Source organism: Saimiri boliviensis, chromosome 15 (assembly GCF_048565385.1).
Source record: "Saimiri boliviensis isolate mSaiBol1 chromosome 15, mSaiBol1.pri, whole genome shotgun sequence".
NCBI classification, from domain to species: domain Eukaryota; kingdom Metazoa; phylum Chordata; class Mammalia; order Primates; family Cebidae; genus Saimiri; species Saimiri boliviensis.
In genome coordinates, this window is record NC_133463.1 from 2,584,160 (window position 1) to 2,598,936 (window position 14,777).

The 14,777-nt window shown below is 37.6% G+C and overlaps 1 protein-coding gene across 6 annotated transcripts in view; it reads left to right on the forward strand.

The window, feature by feature from the left end:
- The window catches only part of SPIDR (scaffold protein involved in DNA repair), a 401,999-nt gene that overhangs the window by 154,002 nt on the left and 233,220 nt on the right, over positions 1 to 14,777 (forward strand). For 4 of the 6 annotated variants that reach the window (XM_010351608.3, XM_010351611.3, XM_074386636.1 and 1 more), the window contains one exon: positions 1 to 220. In XM_010351608.3, the coding sequence (XP_010349910.3) occupies positions 1 to 220 (220 nt within the window). The other 2 variants (XM_074386640.1, XM_074386638.1) reach the window with 2 other exon arrangements.

Below are 14,777 nucleotides of genomic sequence, written 5' to 3' on the forward strand. Positions count from 1 at the left end.
GTAGAAAATCTGGTGTATTAACTGTGAAAATTTTAGAGCTGCATGAGGAATGTGCCATGCAAGTTGCCATGTGTGAGCAGTTACTGGGGCCACCAGTTACCAGCCCCTCCCCAGATGTGGCCTCCAGGCCTGGAGCTGGCCTGAAAGTTCTCTTCACCAAGGAGACTGCAGGCTACCTCAGGGGCCGTCCCCAGGACATTGTCCGGATCTTCCCTCCCTGGTGAGTGCGCAGAACTGAATCCAGCAGTCACCAACTGTGAGTCAGCCTCATAAGAAAAGACATTTTTATCAGGAACATTTTTGTCACTTTATCATAGAGCAATGTCAGAGGAAGAGAGCCAGGATTGGACGTGGGTTTTCTGTCAGAGAAGCACTGGATTGTCTCTGATGGTTTGTTTCTACTTCTGTCAGCAGATTTCTGATAATTTGGGGTGAGAGGGTTGAGGAAACAACCATATTAAGATTCTTGCCCAAGTGATGTGTTAAAAGATCTGGCTGTTTTTGTTTTTATATTTCTTGGAAAAATAATTTTATTAAGAGGCATTATGTGACAATAGGATAACACACATTAATTAAATATTTCTTAGCTTGAGAGGGGAGGATAAAAAGCATGAACTGAGATATACTAGGGTTTGAATTGCAGGAGCAAAAATCATCATTATTGGATCAGAAATTATTTTAAAGGATACTATGTTTGTTTTCTTTTGCAATGGGATACTGATTTTTACCATGAATAGAAGAAAATTATACTGCTTTTGAGGGAATGTTTGAGCATCCGTGTTTTAAGAGCCAATTATTAATTTGTTGGTAATTTTTTATAAGTTTTCATTTTGTTAATGTATGAGGAAGGGCTATGGGATAAATTTTTATAAGTAGTATTATTGCTGGATCAGAGGATATGTGCCTCCTTAATTTTAGCAGACTTTGTCAAATGGCACCATTTTACATTCCCACCAGCAATGCATGAAGAGCTGTTTTCTTTTCCTTTATAAACCTACCCTATTGATCTTGACCAAGTTAAAAATTGGAAATATAGTATTTATCATTTTAATTTATATTTCTCTTATATAAAATGGGCCTAGGCATTTTTCTCCTTAAGAATCACTTGTATTTCGCCGGGCGCGGTGGCTCAAGCCTGTAATCCCAGCACTTTGGGAGGCCGAGGCGGGTGGATCACGAGGTCGAGAGATCGAGACCATCCTGGTCAACATGGTGAAACCCCGTCTCTACTAAAAATACAAAAAAAAAAAATTAGCTGGGCATGGTGGCACGTGCCTGTAATCCCAGCTACTCAGGAGGCTGAGGCAGGAGAATTGCCTGAACCCAGGAGGCGGAGGTTGCGGTGAGCCGAGACCGCGCCATTGCACTCCAGCCTGGGTAACAAGAGCGAAACTCTGTCTCAAAAAAAAAAAAAAAAAAAAAAAAAAAAAAAAAAGAATCACTTGTATTTCATTTTATGTCCATTGATAATCTTTGACCTTTCTTCTCTTAGACTATTTGTCCAAGTGATTTCTACCAACTTTTTTATAAATTATTTTTTTATAAAGCGCCTTGTCAGTCATATACATTGCACTTAGTTCATTCCTCGTTTGTCATTTGACTTTCGACATTTTTAGGGGAAGGGATTTGTTTTGTTGCTTTGTTTTTGATGAGCAGAAATTTTCTCTTTTTCTGTAGTCGATTTTACCCATCTTTTATGGCTTCTGGGTTTTGTATCATAGATAGAAAGGTTTTCCTTACTATGAGGTGTAAAAATTATTCTGTTTTATTCTAATACTTCTATGGATTTTTTAAAATTTTACATTTAAGTCTTTGACACTCCTGGAGTTTATCTTTATGTGTAATATGTGAGGTAGTAAATGCAATTTTATTTTTTTCCAAATGGCCACCAGGAATCTCAGCATTATTTATTGAACATTGTGTCTTTTCTTCATACAATTTCAATGCTGCCTTTATCATGTACTAAATACCTACATATATTTTTGTGCTTTTAGCTCTTTTAATGTAACTGTATTTGCACATGCTAGTATTGCACTATTTCAATTACTATAGTTTTGTGTGGTGTTTCAGTAACTGCTAGGACTACTCACATCTCATTAAGCTTATTTTTTAGAACTTTCCTCCTAATAATTGCTTTCTTTCTTTTTTGCTTTAAATATTTGCCTTAAGCATTTATTTTCAAATATGCATTGTAAAAGTTAAAACAATTTAGAAATATATACCTTAGAAAGAACAGGGAGGGGAACATCACACACCTGGGCCTGTCAGGGGGTAGGGGGATAAGGGAGGGATATAGCAGAGAGTGGAGGAATTGGGGAGGAATAGCATTAAGAGAAATACCTAATGTAGATGATGCGGTGATGGATGCAGCAAACTACCATGGCATGTGTATACCTATGTAACAAACCTGCACATTCTGCACATGTACCCCAGAACTTAAAGTATAATAAATAAATAAAAAGAAAAAAAAAAAGAAAGTGAATCCTCTTACCCTCACCTCTTCAATTAATCACACTCATTCTAGATGACCACTGTTAACAGTTTGGAGTATGATCTTCCAGCATTTTAAAAATTGTTAAATATTCAATTATTATGTATTTAACATATCCCAATGACTATATATAATCTTTATGTAAGTTATGTAATTATGCCTATTTTTCTATCATAACTTTAGTTTTAATTTACTGGATTAAAAACAGATTGATAGGTTTATTAGTATAGGTTAATCTACATTCGTGGAGTAGGGCTTTCAAGGTAGTCGCTGGCAGGGTTCTGATTGGATGCTTCCCTCTCTGCATTCATGGAGCACACAGCAGCACAGAACTTCTATCAGCATCTCCTCTCTTACCTTGAAACTGTCTTCCCTCCTTTAGAAATCTGTCCTCATTCAGATCTTCTTGGTTCCCACCTTAGTTTTACTCCCTTGTAGAATTTACTTCTCTTATTAGCATCTAAGTTTATTTGTGGTAGCAGAGCCTTTTATAGTTATTATGTTTTAAAAATCTCCTCTCCCCTCAACTGTTCAAATTTTTTTTTCTTTTATTTTTTTTGGTAGAGACAGAGTCTTGCTATTTTGCCCAGGCTGGTCTCAAACTCCTGCCCTCAAGCAGTCCTCCCACATTGGCTTCCCAAAGTGCTGGGATTATAGGTCTGAGCCACCAGGCCTGGCTCCTTCTCAACTTCTGATTTTTTTTTTTTTTTTTTTTTGCACACCTTTATATGTTTTTAAATGCATTTATTAAATGGCCTAGTTTTTAAAAATATCTAAATATGATTACTTTTCTTCAGGGAAGATGTTTTAGAGGCTTTAAATAATGTAGGACATTTTCTTGGGCTTATGAGAAGTAAAATTAGATCAAGTTTATCTACAAAGATTTATATGACCAAGAATTTCTAAATCCCACTGGTTCCTTAGACTTTACAAGTAAATGAGTTATTATCATTGGACTTTGGAATGTTTGTAGGTCTGGGTCTTACCAAACAACCCTTGGGTGTTGCTCTCCACAGGAATTCCTGCGGGCGGTCGAGAGATTATTTATGTATATTCAGCATATAATACTTAAGAAGATAGAAGAGGCCATTCACGTTGGCTCATGCCTGTAATAATCCTAGCAGTTTCGGAGGCCAAGGCAGGCAGATCAGTTGAGGTCAGGAGTTCGAAGCCAACCTGTCCAACATGGCAAAATTTCATCTCTACTAAAACTACAGAAATTAGCTGGATATGGGTGGCGCATGCCTGTGGTCCCAGCTGCTCAGCAGGCTAAGGTGGAAGAATCACTTGAGCCTGGGAGGTGGAGATTGCAGGGAGCCAAGATTGCACCACTGCACTCCAGCCTGGGTGACAGAGCAAGACCCTGTCTCCAAAAACCAAAAAAACAAAAAAACAAAACTCTCATACTTAATGAAAGAAAACCAAAATAATTTTTTGAAGGACTAGTCTTGGCCAGGCATGGTGGCTCACGCCTGTAATCCCAGCACTTTGGGAGGCTGAGGTGGGTGGATTACATGAGGTCAGGAGTTCAAGTCCATCCTGACCAACATGGAGAAACCCTGTCTCTACTAAAAATACAAAAAATAAGCCAGGCGTGGTGGCACATGCCTGTAATCCCAGCTACTCAGGAGGCTGAGGCAGGAGAATCTCTTGAATCTGGGAGGCAGAGGTTGCGGTGAGCCAAGGCAATGAGAGCAAAACTCTATCCCCCACCCCCCCCCCCAAATATATATGTATATATAATTTTTTAAAGGAAACTTAACAAGTCATAGTGAATTTATTTTTCCTTGTGGGCTGGCTATCCTTTTCCCACTGGCACCCTTCTCTGTTCATTTAAACTGTTTTTTAACATGGGCACAGCTTTTTAAAAAGAATCAATAAACTTTAGATGCTCCTATTTGTCCTATAGTAATAAATATGAGTTTAAGTACAATGGCTGCTTATCCCAAGGAGCTTAGAGACCTCTGTAAATATTGCCTAGTAAATTCTCATTGGATTCTAATGAGAGGTAATGCAGCTTTGCCTCTGGCAGTCTGAAAATAAAGATAGAAGTAAAATGCCTTGCTGCCAATTAATTGCATTATGAAATAATTATAGAATTATATAACAGTATCCAACTTATTAAAAATGTGTTAATCTATACAATTTCAGACATATAAAAATAAACTAGTATAATGAATCCCATGTCTCATAGTTTCAACATTAACTAATGAATAAATAGCTTTTACTACTCAAGCAAACTGAAAGCTTTATAATGATTCCAAAGAGACATCTCACCATTTGAATGCAGATATACCAGAAAAAGCAAATGAAGGAATTTACTTTAATGATACTGGGGAGAGAGGAAGGTAGAAACCATCTGCCTGATTACGTCCTGCCATGAACGCTAATGCTAGAAGGAGGACAGGTAAGTGGTTGAGTGTGTGAGAGTATATCCAGGGACAACCAGGACACCTTATTCATTCAGAAGTATTTATTGGTATCCCCTGTACCAGATACTTTGCTTCTCATAATACACATCCCAGTATGCTGGAAGAGTGAAGTCTGACTTTCCCCATTGTCAGGAGCATACCCCTCCATTGGTCCATTCATATCATCTTTTTAGTCACTACTTAGTATTCCTCTATATGATTATGTGGTAATTTAAACATCCTCTTATTTAGGATTTTTAAGGTTTCTTTCTATTTTGAGCTGTTTTAATCACTGCTTGGGTGAAGTATTTTTACTTACACTTTCCTTCTGATTTAGTTCCTATAGTATTTCTAGAAGTAGAAATTCTTGGTCATAGAATACCAGTGGGTTTTGAGCCTTTTAATATATTATTTCCATAGTAACCTGTAAAGGTTGAAGGTGTCTTTGCTGCTGCCAGTCTCATCACACCACATTCAGCATTTTTTATGGCTGCACAGTGTGATACAGTTTTAAAAACACTTTCCATATTCTCAGGATATGGTACATATTGGTTCTTTTACTATCATAAACAGCTATGTAGTAGATACTGTTATATGTGTAGTTTGGTATGTACTTCAGATGTTGTTTCAAAGTAGGTTTTAGGAACTGTTTTAGTATAGGGTATGTGTTTTGTTTTTGCTGTTGCTGCTGTGACTCTTTGATATTGTTAAGTCATCTGTAAACCTCCTAGCAGAGTCCCTGCAGCCGATCACGTCAAATACAGCACACTGCATTTTACTGTGCTCTGCTTCTTTGCTTTTATAGCACTTCACACATGTTTTACTTTTTATCAGTGACATTTTTCCAACAGCATGTGCTCACCTCGTGTCTCTGTATCACATTTAAATAATTATCCCAATATTTCAAAGTTTCGTATTATCTATTATGGTTATCTGTGATAAGTGATCTTTGATGTTACTATTGTAATTATTTTCAGGTGCCATGAACCATGCCCATGTAAGATGGCAAACTTAATTGATGAATGCTATGTGTGCTCTGACTGCTCCATCAATCAGATGTTTCCCCTTCTCACTTTCTCTCCTCAGGCCCCACATCCATGAGACATAACAGTATTGAAATTAGCCCAACTAATAAGCTTAATATGCCTTCGAAGTGTTCACATGAAAGGAAGAATTCCACATCTTTTACTTTAAACCAAAAGCTAGAAGTGATTAAGCTTAGTAAGGAAAGCATGTCAAAAGGCAAAGTAGGCTGAAAGCTAGGCCTCTTGCACCAAGCAGTTAGACAAGTTATGAATGAAAAGGAAAAGTTATTAAAGGAAATTAAAAGTGCTACTCCAGTGAGAACACAAATAATGAGAAAGCAAAGCTGCCTTTTTGCTAATATGGAGAAAGTTTGAGTTGTCTGGATGTAAGATCAAAAAGCCATGACATTTCCTTAAACCAAAGCCTAATCCAGAGCGAGACTCTAACCCTCTACAATTCTTAGAAGGCTGAGAGAGGTGAGGAAGCTTCAGAAGAAAAATTTGAAGCTAGCAGAGGTTAATTCATGAGATTTAAGAAACTCTCCCATAACGTAAAAGTACAAGATAAAGTAGCAAGTGTTGACAGAGAAACTGCAGCAGGTTATCCAGAAGATACAGCTAAGATCATTGATAAAAGTGGCTGCACCAAACAACAGATTTTCAATGTAGATGAAACAGCCTTGTATTTGAAGAAGATACTACCTAGGACTTTCATAGCTGGTGAGGAAAAGCCAATGCCTGGCTTCAAAGCTTCCAAGGACAGGCTGACTCTCTTATTAGGGGCTAATGCAGCTGGTGACTTTAAGTTGAAGCGAGTGGTCATTTATCATTCTGAAAATTGTAGGGCCTTTAAGAATTATGCTAAATCTACTTTGCTTGTGTTCTATAAATGGAATAATAATGGAATAATAAAGCCTGGTTGACAGCACATCTGTTTGCAGCATGGTTTACTAAATACTAGAGACCTGCTGCTCAGGGGAAAAGAAAAATTCTTTTAAAATACTACCTCTCATTGACAATGCACCTGGTCAGCCAAGAGCTCTCATGGAGACGTACAGGGAGATTAACATTATTTTCATGACTGCTAACACAACATCCATTCTGCAGCCTGTGGATCAAGGGTTAATTTTGACTTTCAAGTCTTGCTATAGCTGCCATAGATAATGATTCCTTTGAAGGATCTGGGCAAAGTAAATTGAAAACCTTTCTGAAAGGACTCACCATTCTACCTCCCATTAAAAACATTCATAATTCATGGGAGGAGGTCAAAATATCAACATTGTCAGGAATATGGAAGAGGTTGATTCTAGCCCTCATCAGTGAGTTTGAGGGGTTTAAGACTTAAGTGGAGGAAGTAACTGCAGATGCGGTGGAAAAAGCAAGAGAACTCGAATTAGAAATAAAGCCTGAAGATTGGGATTGGATGCTAAAATCTCCTAACTTTAATGGATGAGGAGTTCTTCTTATGAATGAGCAAAGAAACTGGTTTCTTTAGGTGGAATATATATCTGATGACGATGCTGTGAACATTGTTGAAACGGGAACAAAGAATTTAGAATATTTCAAAAACTTAACTGATAAAGCAGCAGCAGGTTTTAGAGGATTTACTATTATTCTGAAAGAAATTCCAGTGTGGGTAAATGCCATCAAGCATTATCTCATGCTATAGAGAAATCTTTCTGGAAAGGAAGAGGCAATTGATACAACAAACTTTATTGTTCTCTTTAAGAAACTGCCTCAGCCACTCCAGCCTTCACCAACCACCACCCCAATCAGTCAGTAGCCATTAACATCAAGGCAAGACCCTTTCTCCTCAAAAAGATTATGACTCACTGAGGCTGCATTTTTTAAATCAATAACGTGTTTTTGATTAAGGTATATGCATTTTTTTTTTAGATACAATGCTGTTGCACACCTTATAGGCTATAATATAGTATAAACATAACTTTTATATACAATGGGAAACAAAAATTCATGTGACTTGCTTTGTTCTGATAATAACTTTATTGGAGTGGTCTGCAGCTGTACCTACAGTATCTCCAAGATATGCCTGTACTTTTTCTTATATTTATTTACTGGTGACAGCTTTTCTTTTTATAGTTACATCACTTAGAATAATAATTTTAACATTTCCTTCCCAGTATTTATGCTTCTTTATCTGACTAATATCTTATCACTTTGGCTAAAACATTCAAATCAAAATTGTTTTACTACTGTATTCCCAATGCCTGGAATACTGCTTGAAACATAGTAGGCACTCAGTAACTGTATGATTAATGTATTATATCATCGTGAAGATGTTGTAAGTCTTGTTTATCCTCCCTAATTGAATGGGAAGACTTCGCTGATTTGTACATTCATTTAAAAAAATTTACTGAATGTTTACTTATTCTTTAATAAGCCTTGTACTAGAATTCCTGGGAATACAACATTCAACTTGAATGTCAAATTATTTCTGCCCTTAAGGAGCTCACAGTGTAGTAGAAGAGAAAAGTAATATAAACAAGTTCTAAAACACCCTTGTAGGCATAGTAATAGATATCTGTACAGAGGATATGAGAGCACTGGGGAGGTAAGTGCAACCATTAGGTAGGTAGGTCAGTAGGGGTGGCTGGTTATGTGAGTGTATGTGTGTGTGCTGGGGAGAGTACAGACTGAGAGATGTAGTGACAGGGGTAGCTTCCTGAAGTTGATGATGCCCTATCTCAGCTAAAAGGGCTATATTAGAAAGAACCAGGGGAGGGACTATGAGGGCATTTGGAGTAGAGGAGACCATGTGAGTAAAGACCAAAAAGTCAGAATGGCCTAGTGCAAGACATATGCAGGGATATATGTAGTGCTTTGCGTACAAAGTGGAAATTTCAAGGCAGTGGCAGCAGAAAGTGAGTCTGGAGAGCCACCCTGTGTGCAGTATTAAAGAGCTAAGATTTACAGGAGAGTCTTGATGATCTGATTCACCTTTTGAAGTCTGTGGAGGATTATTTGGGGTAGAAGGGCAGAATAAATGCATCTGGGAGGCTGTGGGAGTAGCTCAAGTATGAAAGAAAGTAGTGATTTGGACTATGATGGTGAATAGTGGATTCAGAATATATTTTGGAGTTAGAGGCAACAGGATTTGCTGATGGGTTTGATGTGGTATTTGAAGGAAAGATAGGAAAACAACTAAGTTTTTGGCTTGAGCAAACAAGTTAATGATCATGCCATGTACTGAAATGGGAGACTTGGGATGGATTTGTGGGGCCCAGACAACTGTAGTTTTTTTTTTTTTGTTTTGTTTGTTTTTTTTTTTTTTGGTGCCAGCAGTAATTAGAGCCCAGAGTAAACACAAGAAAGATTGTGATGCCAAAAGAGAAACTTTGTCAGCTTGTCTGGGTTTTCATTATAACCCATGTGTGTTAATTGGCAGAGGAGAGAGGTAGAGCCCAGGGGCCTATTCACAGTTGCCATGGTTCTTGTTTTATATTTGCCACATCAGATTCTTAGAAATAAATTGCGGGCCACTATTGCTGGGACAACCAAAGCAGTGCTAAAGACAGAAAGGTTTGTTTATTGAGTGAGATTATCTTCCTGTTGGGACAACCAGAAATTCAGTCTTTTCCACCAAAATTATGGGGTGTCTTGAGAGGAAATAAGTAGGAAAGAAAATTAATGCTGTATGAAAAGGGAAAAGATAAAGACTGTGAGGGTAATCTGGATAATCTGAAAAACTGGAAGGAGGGCAGTGATTTATTCTACATGAGGAGGAAGTGAAGTAGATGACACTTTTCTGTGGGGTGTGTCTTAGTCTATTTTGTGATGCTATAACAGAAAACCTGACACTGCATAATTTATAAGCAATAGAAATTTATCAGACAGGTGCAATGGCTGTTGTCTATAATCCTGACACTTTGGGAGGCTGAGGCTAGCAGTGGATTACTTGAGTCCAGGAGTTCATGAGCAGCCTGGGAAAAACCTCTATAAAAAATTAAAAAATTAGCCAGGCATGATGGCACAAGAATGTAGTCCCAGCTCCTTGAGGGACTGAGGTGGGAGAATCACCTGTGCCAAGGGAGGTCAAGGCTGAATTGAGCCATGATCACACTACTACACTTCAGCCTCTGTAACAGAGTGAGATCCTATCTCAAAAAAAGAAAAAAATTTATTTGTGTTATGGTTCTAGAAGCTGGGAACTCCAAGAGCATAGCACCAGTATTTGTTGAGGGCCTTCATGCTTGATATTCCCATGGCAGAAGGTGAAAGGGCAAGAGAGCACAAAAGCAAGAGGGAGCCAAACCTGCTTTTATGATGAGGCCATTCTTGTGATAGCTAGCCCACTCCTATGGTAATGACATAAATCCATTTAGGGAGGTAGCACCGTCGTGAGCTAATCACCATTTATTAGGTTCCACCTCCCAATTCTGTCGCATTGGAAATTAAGTTTCCAATGCTGAGACTTTGGGAAACACATTCAGACTATAGCAGGGTGTTCATAGAAATATAATTAAAGTGTTTTCTGCTCAAATAAGCTTGGAAAAGGCTGCTGAAATGTGTCCCAGTTGTTGTATTGTAGGACTGCTCAGAGTCTCATACGCAAATGTACATTATTATTTCCAGTAGAGGGAAGCAGAAATTGGAACATTTGAACCAAATATTAGCAAATAAATTACCATCCTCTTCCTAATCTAAGATACTGAGTAAAGAGAGCAACTGAGAGAAGCAATGTTATGAAAATGATAGATTAGGAAGTTCCAGAAATCCATCCCTTTATCTAAGTAACTACCGACCCAGAAGGAACCGTATGAAGTGCCTGTTATGGAATTCTACAGTCCAGTTGAACACTTACAGCAAATGTTAAAGTATAATTTGGAAAAGTCACAGATGGACAATTTCAGTCTTCAGCAAGTACGATTCTGCAATCCCTAAGGAGTGGGATAATTAGATTACAGAGTTTTTATAAAATACTACACAAATGTCCAGTTCTCAACAAAAAATGACAGAATACACAAAGAAACAGGAAAAGTATGGCCCAGTACAGGAAAAATGTAATTTTACATGAGGCATCCCCAAGGAAATTCAGATATTGGAATTATAAGTCAAAAATGTGAAATCAATTGTCTTAAGCATGTTCAATGAGTTAAAGGAACCCATAGATAAAGAACTAAAGGAAATCAAGAAAATGATATCAAAAAATGAAAATATCAATAAAGTTACTAAAATTATTTAAAAACCAAAGAGAAATTGAGTGAAAGTACAGTAATTTAAATTTTAATAACACACTAGAGACATACGCCTTTCATCCCTGCACTTTGGAAGGCTGAGGTGGGTGGATCACTTGAGTCCAGGAGTTCCAGACCATCCTGGGCACCATGAAGAAACCCCATCTCTACAAAAAATGCAAAAATTAGCTGGGTGTGGTGATGCATGCCTGAAGTCCAGCTGCTTGGGAGGCTGAGGCACAAGAATGGCTTGAATCTGGGAAGCAGAGGTTGCAGTGAGTTGAGATTGCGCCACTGCACTCCAACCTAGGCAACAGATTGAGATCCTGCCTCAAAAAAAGAAAGAAAAAAGAAACACACACACACACACACACACACACACACACACACACACACACACACTAGAGAGGTTCCACAGCCAATTTGAGGAGGGAGAACACAAACTCATTGAACTTGAAGAAAAGAAAATTGAACTCTTTTCTGTCTCAGAAGCAGAATGAAAAAAATGAACAGAGCCCATAATGTCTCTGTGGGACCCTTTGTATTACAGGAGTATCAGAAGGAGAAGAGAGAGAGAAAACACCAGAAAGAAATATTTTAAGAATAATGGCTGAGGAACAATATCTTCTAGTTTCTGTGCCAGCTCCTCAGTGATCAAAAGCAGCAGTTAGCCATCAGAACACATAATCTGCCCTGGTCTCATTAATCTAAACGAGGATTATGGGGCAAGGGAATGGTAATTGCTACCATTTGAAATGCTAATTTGCAATATTTGAAAAATAAAATTCTTCATATTTGATGAAATTTTTTTTATTTTTTTATTTTTGAAAATTTTTAATGTACATACCCAAGAAGGCCAGTGTACTTCAAGCATAAAATATCAGAGATTTACACCAAGGCACATTATAGTGAAATTGCTGAAACCCAAAAACAAAGATGGATGGCATATTGAAAGCAGCAAGAGGGAGGCAACTTGTCATGTATAAGGGCTCCTCAATAATATTAACAGTTTCTTTCTCATCAGAAACTACAAGGTCCAAAATCAACCAATCAAAAAAGGAAACAAAAAAAGAAATTATGGGGGCCAGAAAGCAGTGGGATGACATATTTAAAAACCTGAAAGAAAGAAGCTGTCAACCAAGATTGTCTGTCTGGCAACAGTATCTGTTTTTTGTTTGTTTGTTTGTTTTGTTTTGTTTTGTTTGGTTTGGTTTTGTTTTGTTTTGAGACAGAGTCTCACTTTGTCTCCCATCCTGGACTGCAGTGGCATGATCTCAGCTCACTGCAACCTCTGTCTCCTGGGTTCAAGCGATTCTCCTGTCTTAGCCTCTCAAGTAGCTGGGACTACTGGCATGTGCCACCATACCCAGCTAATTTTTTATTTTTAGTAGAGGTGGGGTTTCACCATGTTGGCCAGACTGGTCTCAAACTCCTGACCTCAAGTGATCTACCCTCCTCAGCCTACCAAAGTGCTGGGATTACAGTCATAAGCCACCACACCCGGCCAATATCTTTAAGAATAAAAGAGATGCAGCTGGGCGTGGTGGCATGCATCTATAGCTTCAGTGACTTGGGAGACTGAGGGAAGAATATTGCTGGAACCCAGGAACTTGAGGCTGCAGTATGCTGTGAGCATATGTGTGAATAGCCTCTGGATTCCCTCCAGCCTAGGCAACACCGCAAGATGCTGTCTCTAAAAAAAAAAAAAAAAAAATTTAAGAATAAAGGAGAAATTAAGACATTTCCAAATATTATAAAAGCCAAAGTAGTTCATTACTGATAGACAAGAAATGCTAAGGCAAGTCCTTCAGGCTCAAAGGAAGAGATACTAAACAGCAGTTTGAAGCCAAAAGAAAAAATAGACTGTTGGTCAAGGTAGTTACATAGGTTAATTTAAAAGCCATTGTTACTGTGCTTTTAAAATTGTTTGTTATTTCTCTTTTTCCTATATAATGTAATGGGAAAATACATTTAATAATACTTACAAGTCTGTATTAGGACGCCTGTAATACATAATGATATAGTCTGTGGCTGGGCAAAGTGGATCAGGCCTGTAATCCCAGCCCTTTGGGAGGTCAAGGCAGGTGGATCACAAAGTCGGGAGATCAAGACCATCCTGGCCAACCTGGTGAAACCTGGTCTCTACTAAATACACAAAAATTAGCTGGGTGTGGTGGCACATGCCTGTGATCCCAGCTACTGAAAAGACTGAGGCAGTAGAATCTCTTGAATGAGGGAGTCAGAGGTTGCAGTGAGCCAAGATTGCACCACTGCACTGCAGCCTGGCGACAGAGTAAGACTCCATCTCAAAAATAAAAAAAAAGATATAGTCTTTGACAATAAGAATAAAAAGGGAGAGGGGTAGAGATGTAGAGGAACAGAGTGCTGTAGACTACTGAAACTTAGTTGATATTATTCAAAGGATGTTATTTAAGATATTGATTGTAATTTCCAAGAAAATTATTAAGAAAATAACTAATATAGAGAATGGGAGAAACGAAGGGAATTAAAATGAAACACAACAAAAAAAAAGAAAAACAGAAAAGTAGTAATGAAGTAATTGAAAAGCAAAAAAGTATGTAAGGCATATAGGAAACAATTGATGGAAAAAGTGAATTCCTTCTTTATTGATAATCACGTAAATGAATGAAACACGACTGTTAAAAGGTAGCAATTGGTAGATAAGCTTAAAACAAGAATCCATCTGTAAGCTGTTTATAAGAGAATCAAATTAAACATAAGGACACAAAATGGTTGATAGCAAAATAATTAAAATACTAAAAAAGAACGAGTGACTATATTAAATCAGACAAAATTGACTTGTTAAATCTAAAAAAGTTTACAAGAGATGCAGAGGACCTTAAATTGATAAAAGGTTTAACACAGCAAAAACATAAAATAGTTCTAAATATGTGCATACTTAACAAAGGAGCCCCAAAGTATATGAAGTAAAAATGGACAAAATTAAAGGGAAAAATAGATCTACAATAACTGAAGACATACCCACTTTCAGTAATGGCGAGAACAATCATATAGGAAATCCGTAAGGAAATAAAGGATTCAACAGCTGTATATACCAATTAGACCTAATAAACATGTGTAATGCACTGCATCCAAAAATATAATACCCATTCTTAAGTGCATACATAACATTCTCTTGATTAGACCATATGTTATGCAACAAAACAAATTGTTATGAATTGATTGTGTTCCCCTGAAATTCATATACTACAGTCCTAACTCGCATTACATCTCCGAATGTGGCTACATGGGGATAGAGCCTTTAAAGAAGTAATTACGGTTAAGTAGAATGGGTTCTAATTTAGTATGACTGGTGTGCTTATACCAAGAGGGAGATGTGTGCACACAGAGAAAGTGCCATGTTGGAGCACGGTAAGAGGGACAAACCAAGGAGAGAGGCCTCAGGAGAAACCAAGCCTACCTATATCTTGATCTTGTACCTTCAGCATCCAGAAATGTGAGAAAATAAATTTTGGTTAGATCCTTCAGACTGGTATTTTGTTATGGTAGCTCTAGCAAACCAATACATTTTAAAACTTTCAAATTACCAAGTATCTTTTCTGTTCACGATGAAAATGAACCTAGAAATCACTAACAGAAGGAAAACTGTAAAATTAATAAATATGTGCAGATT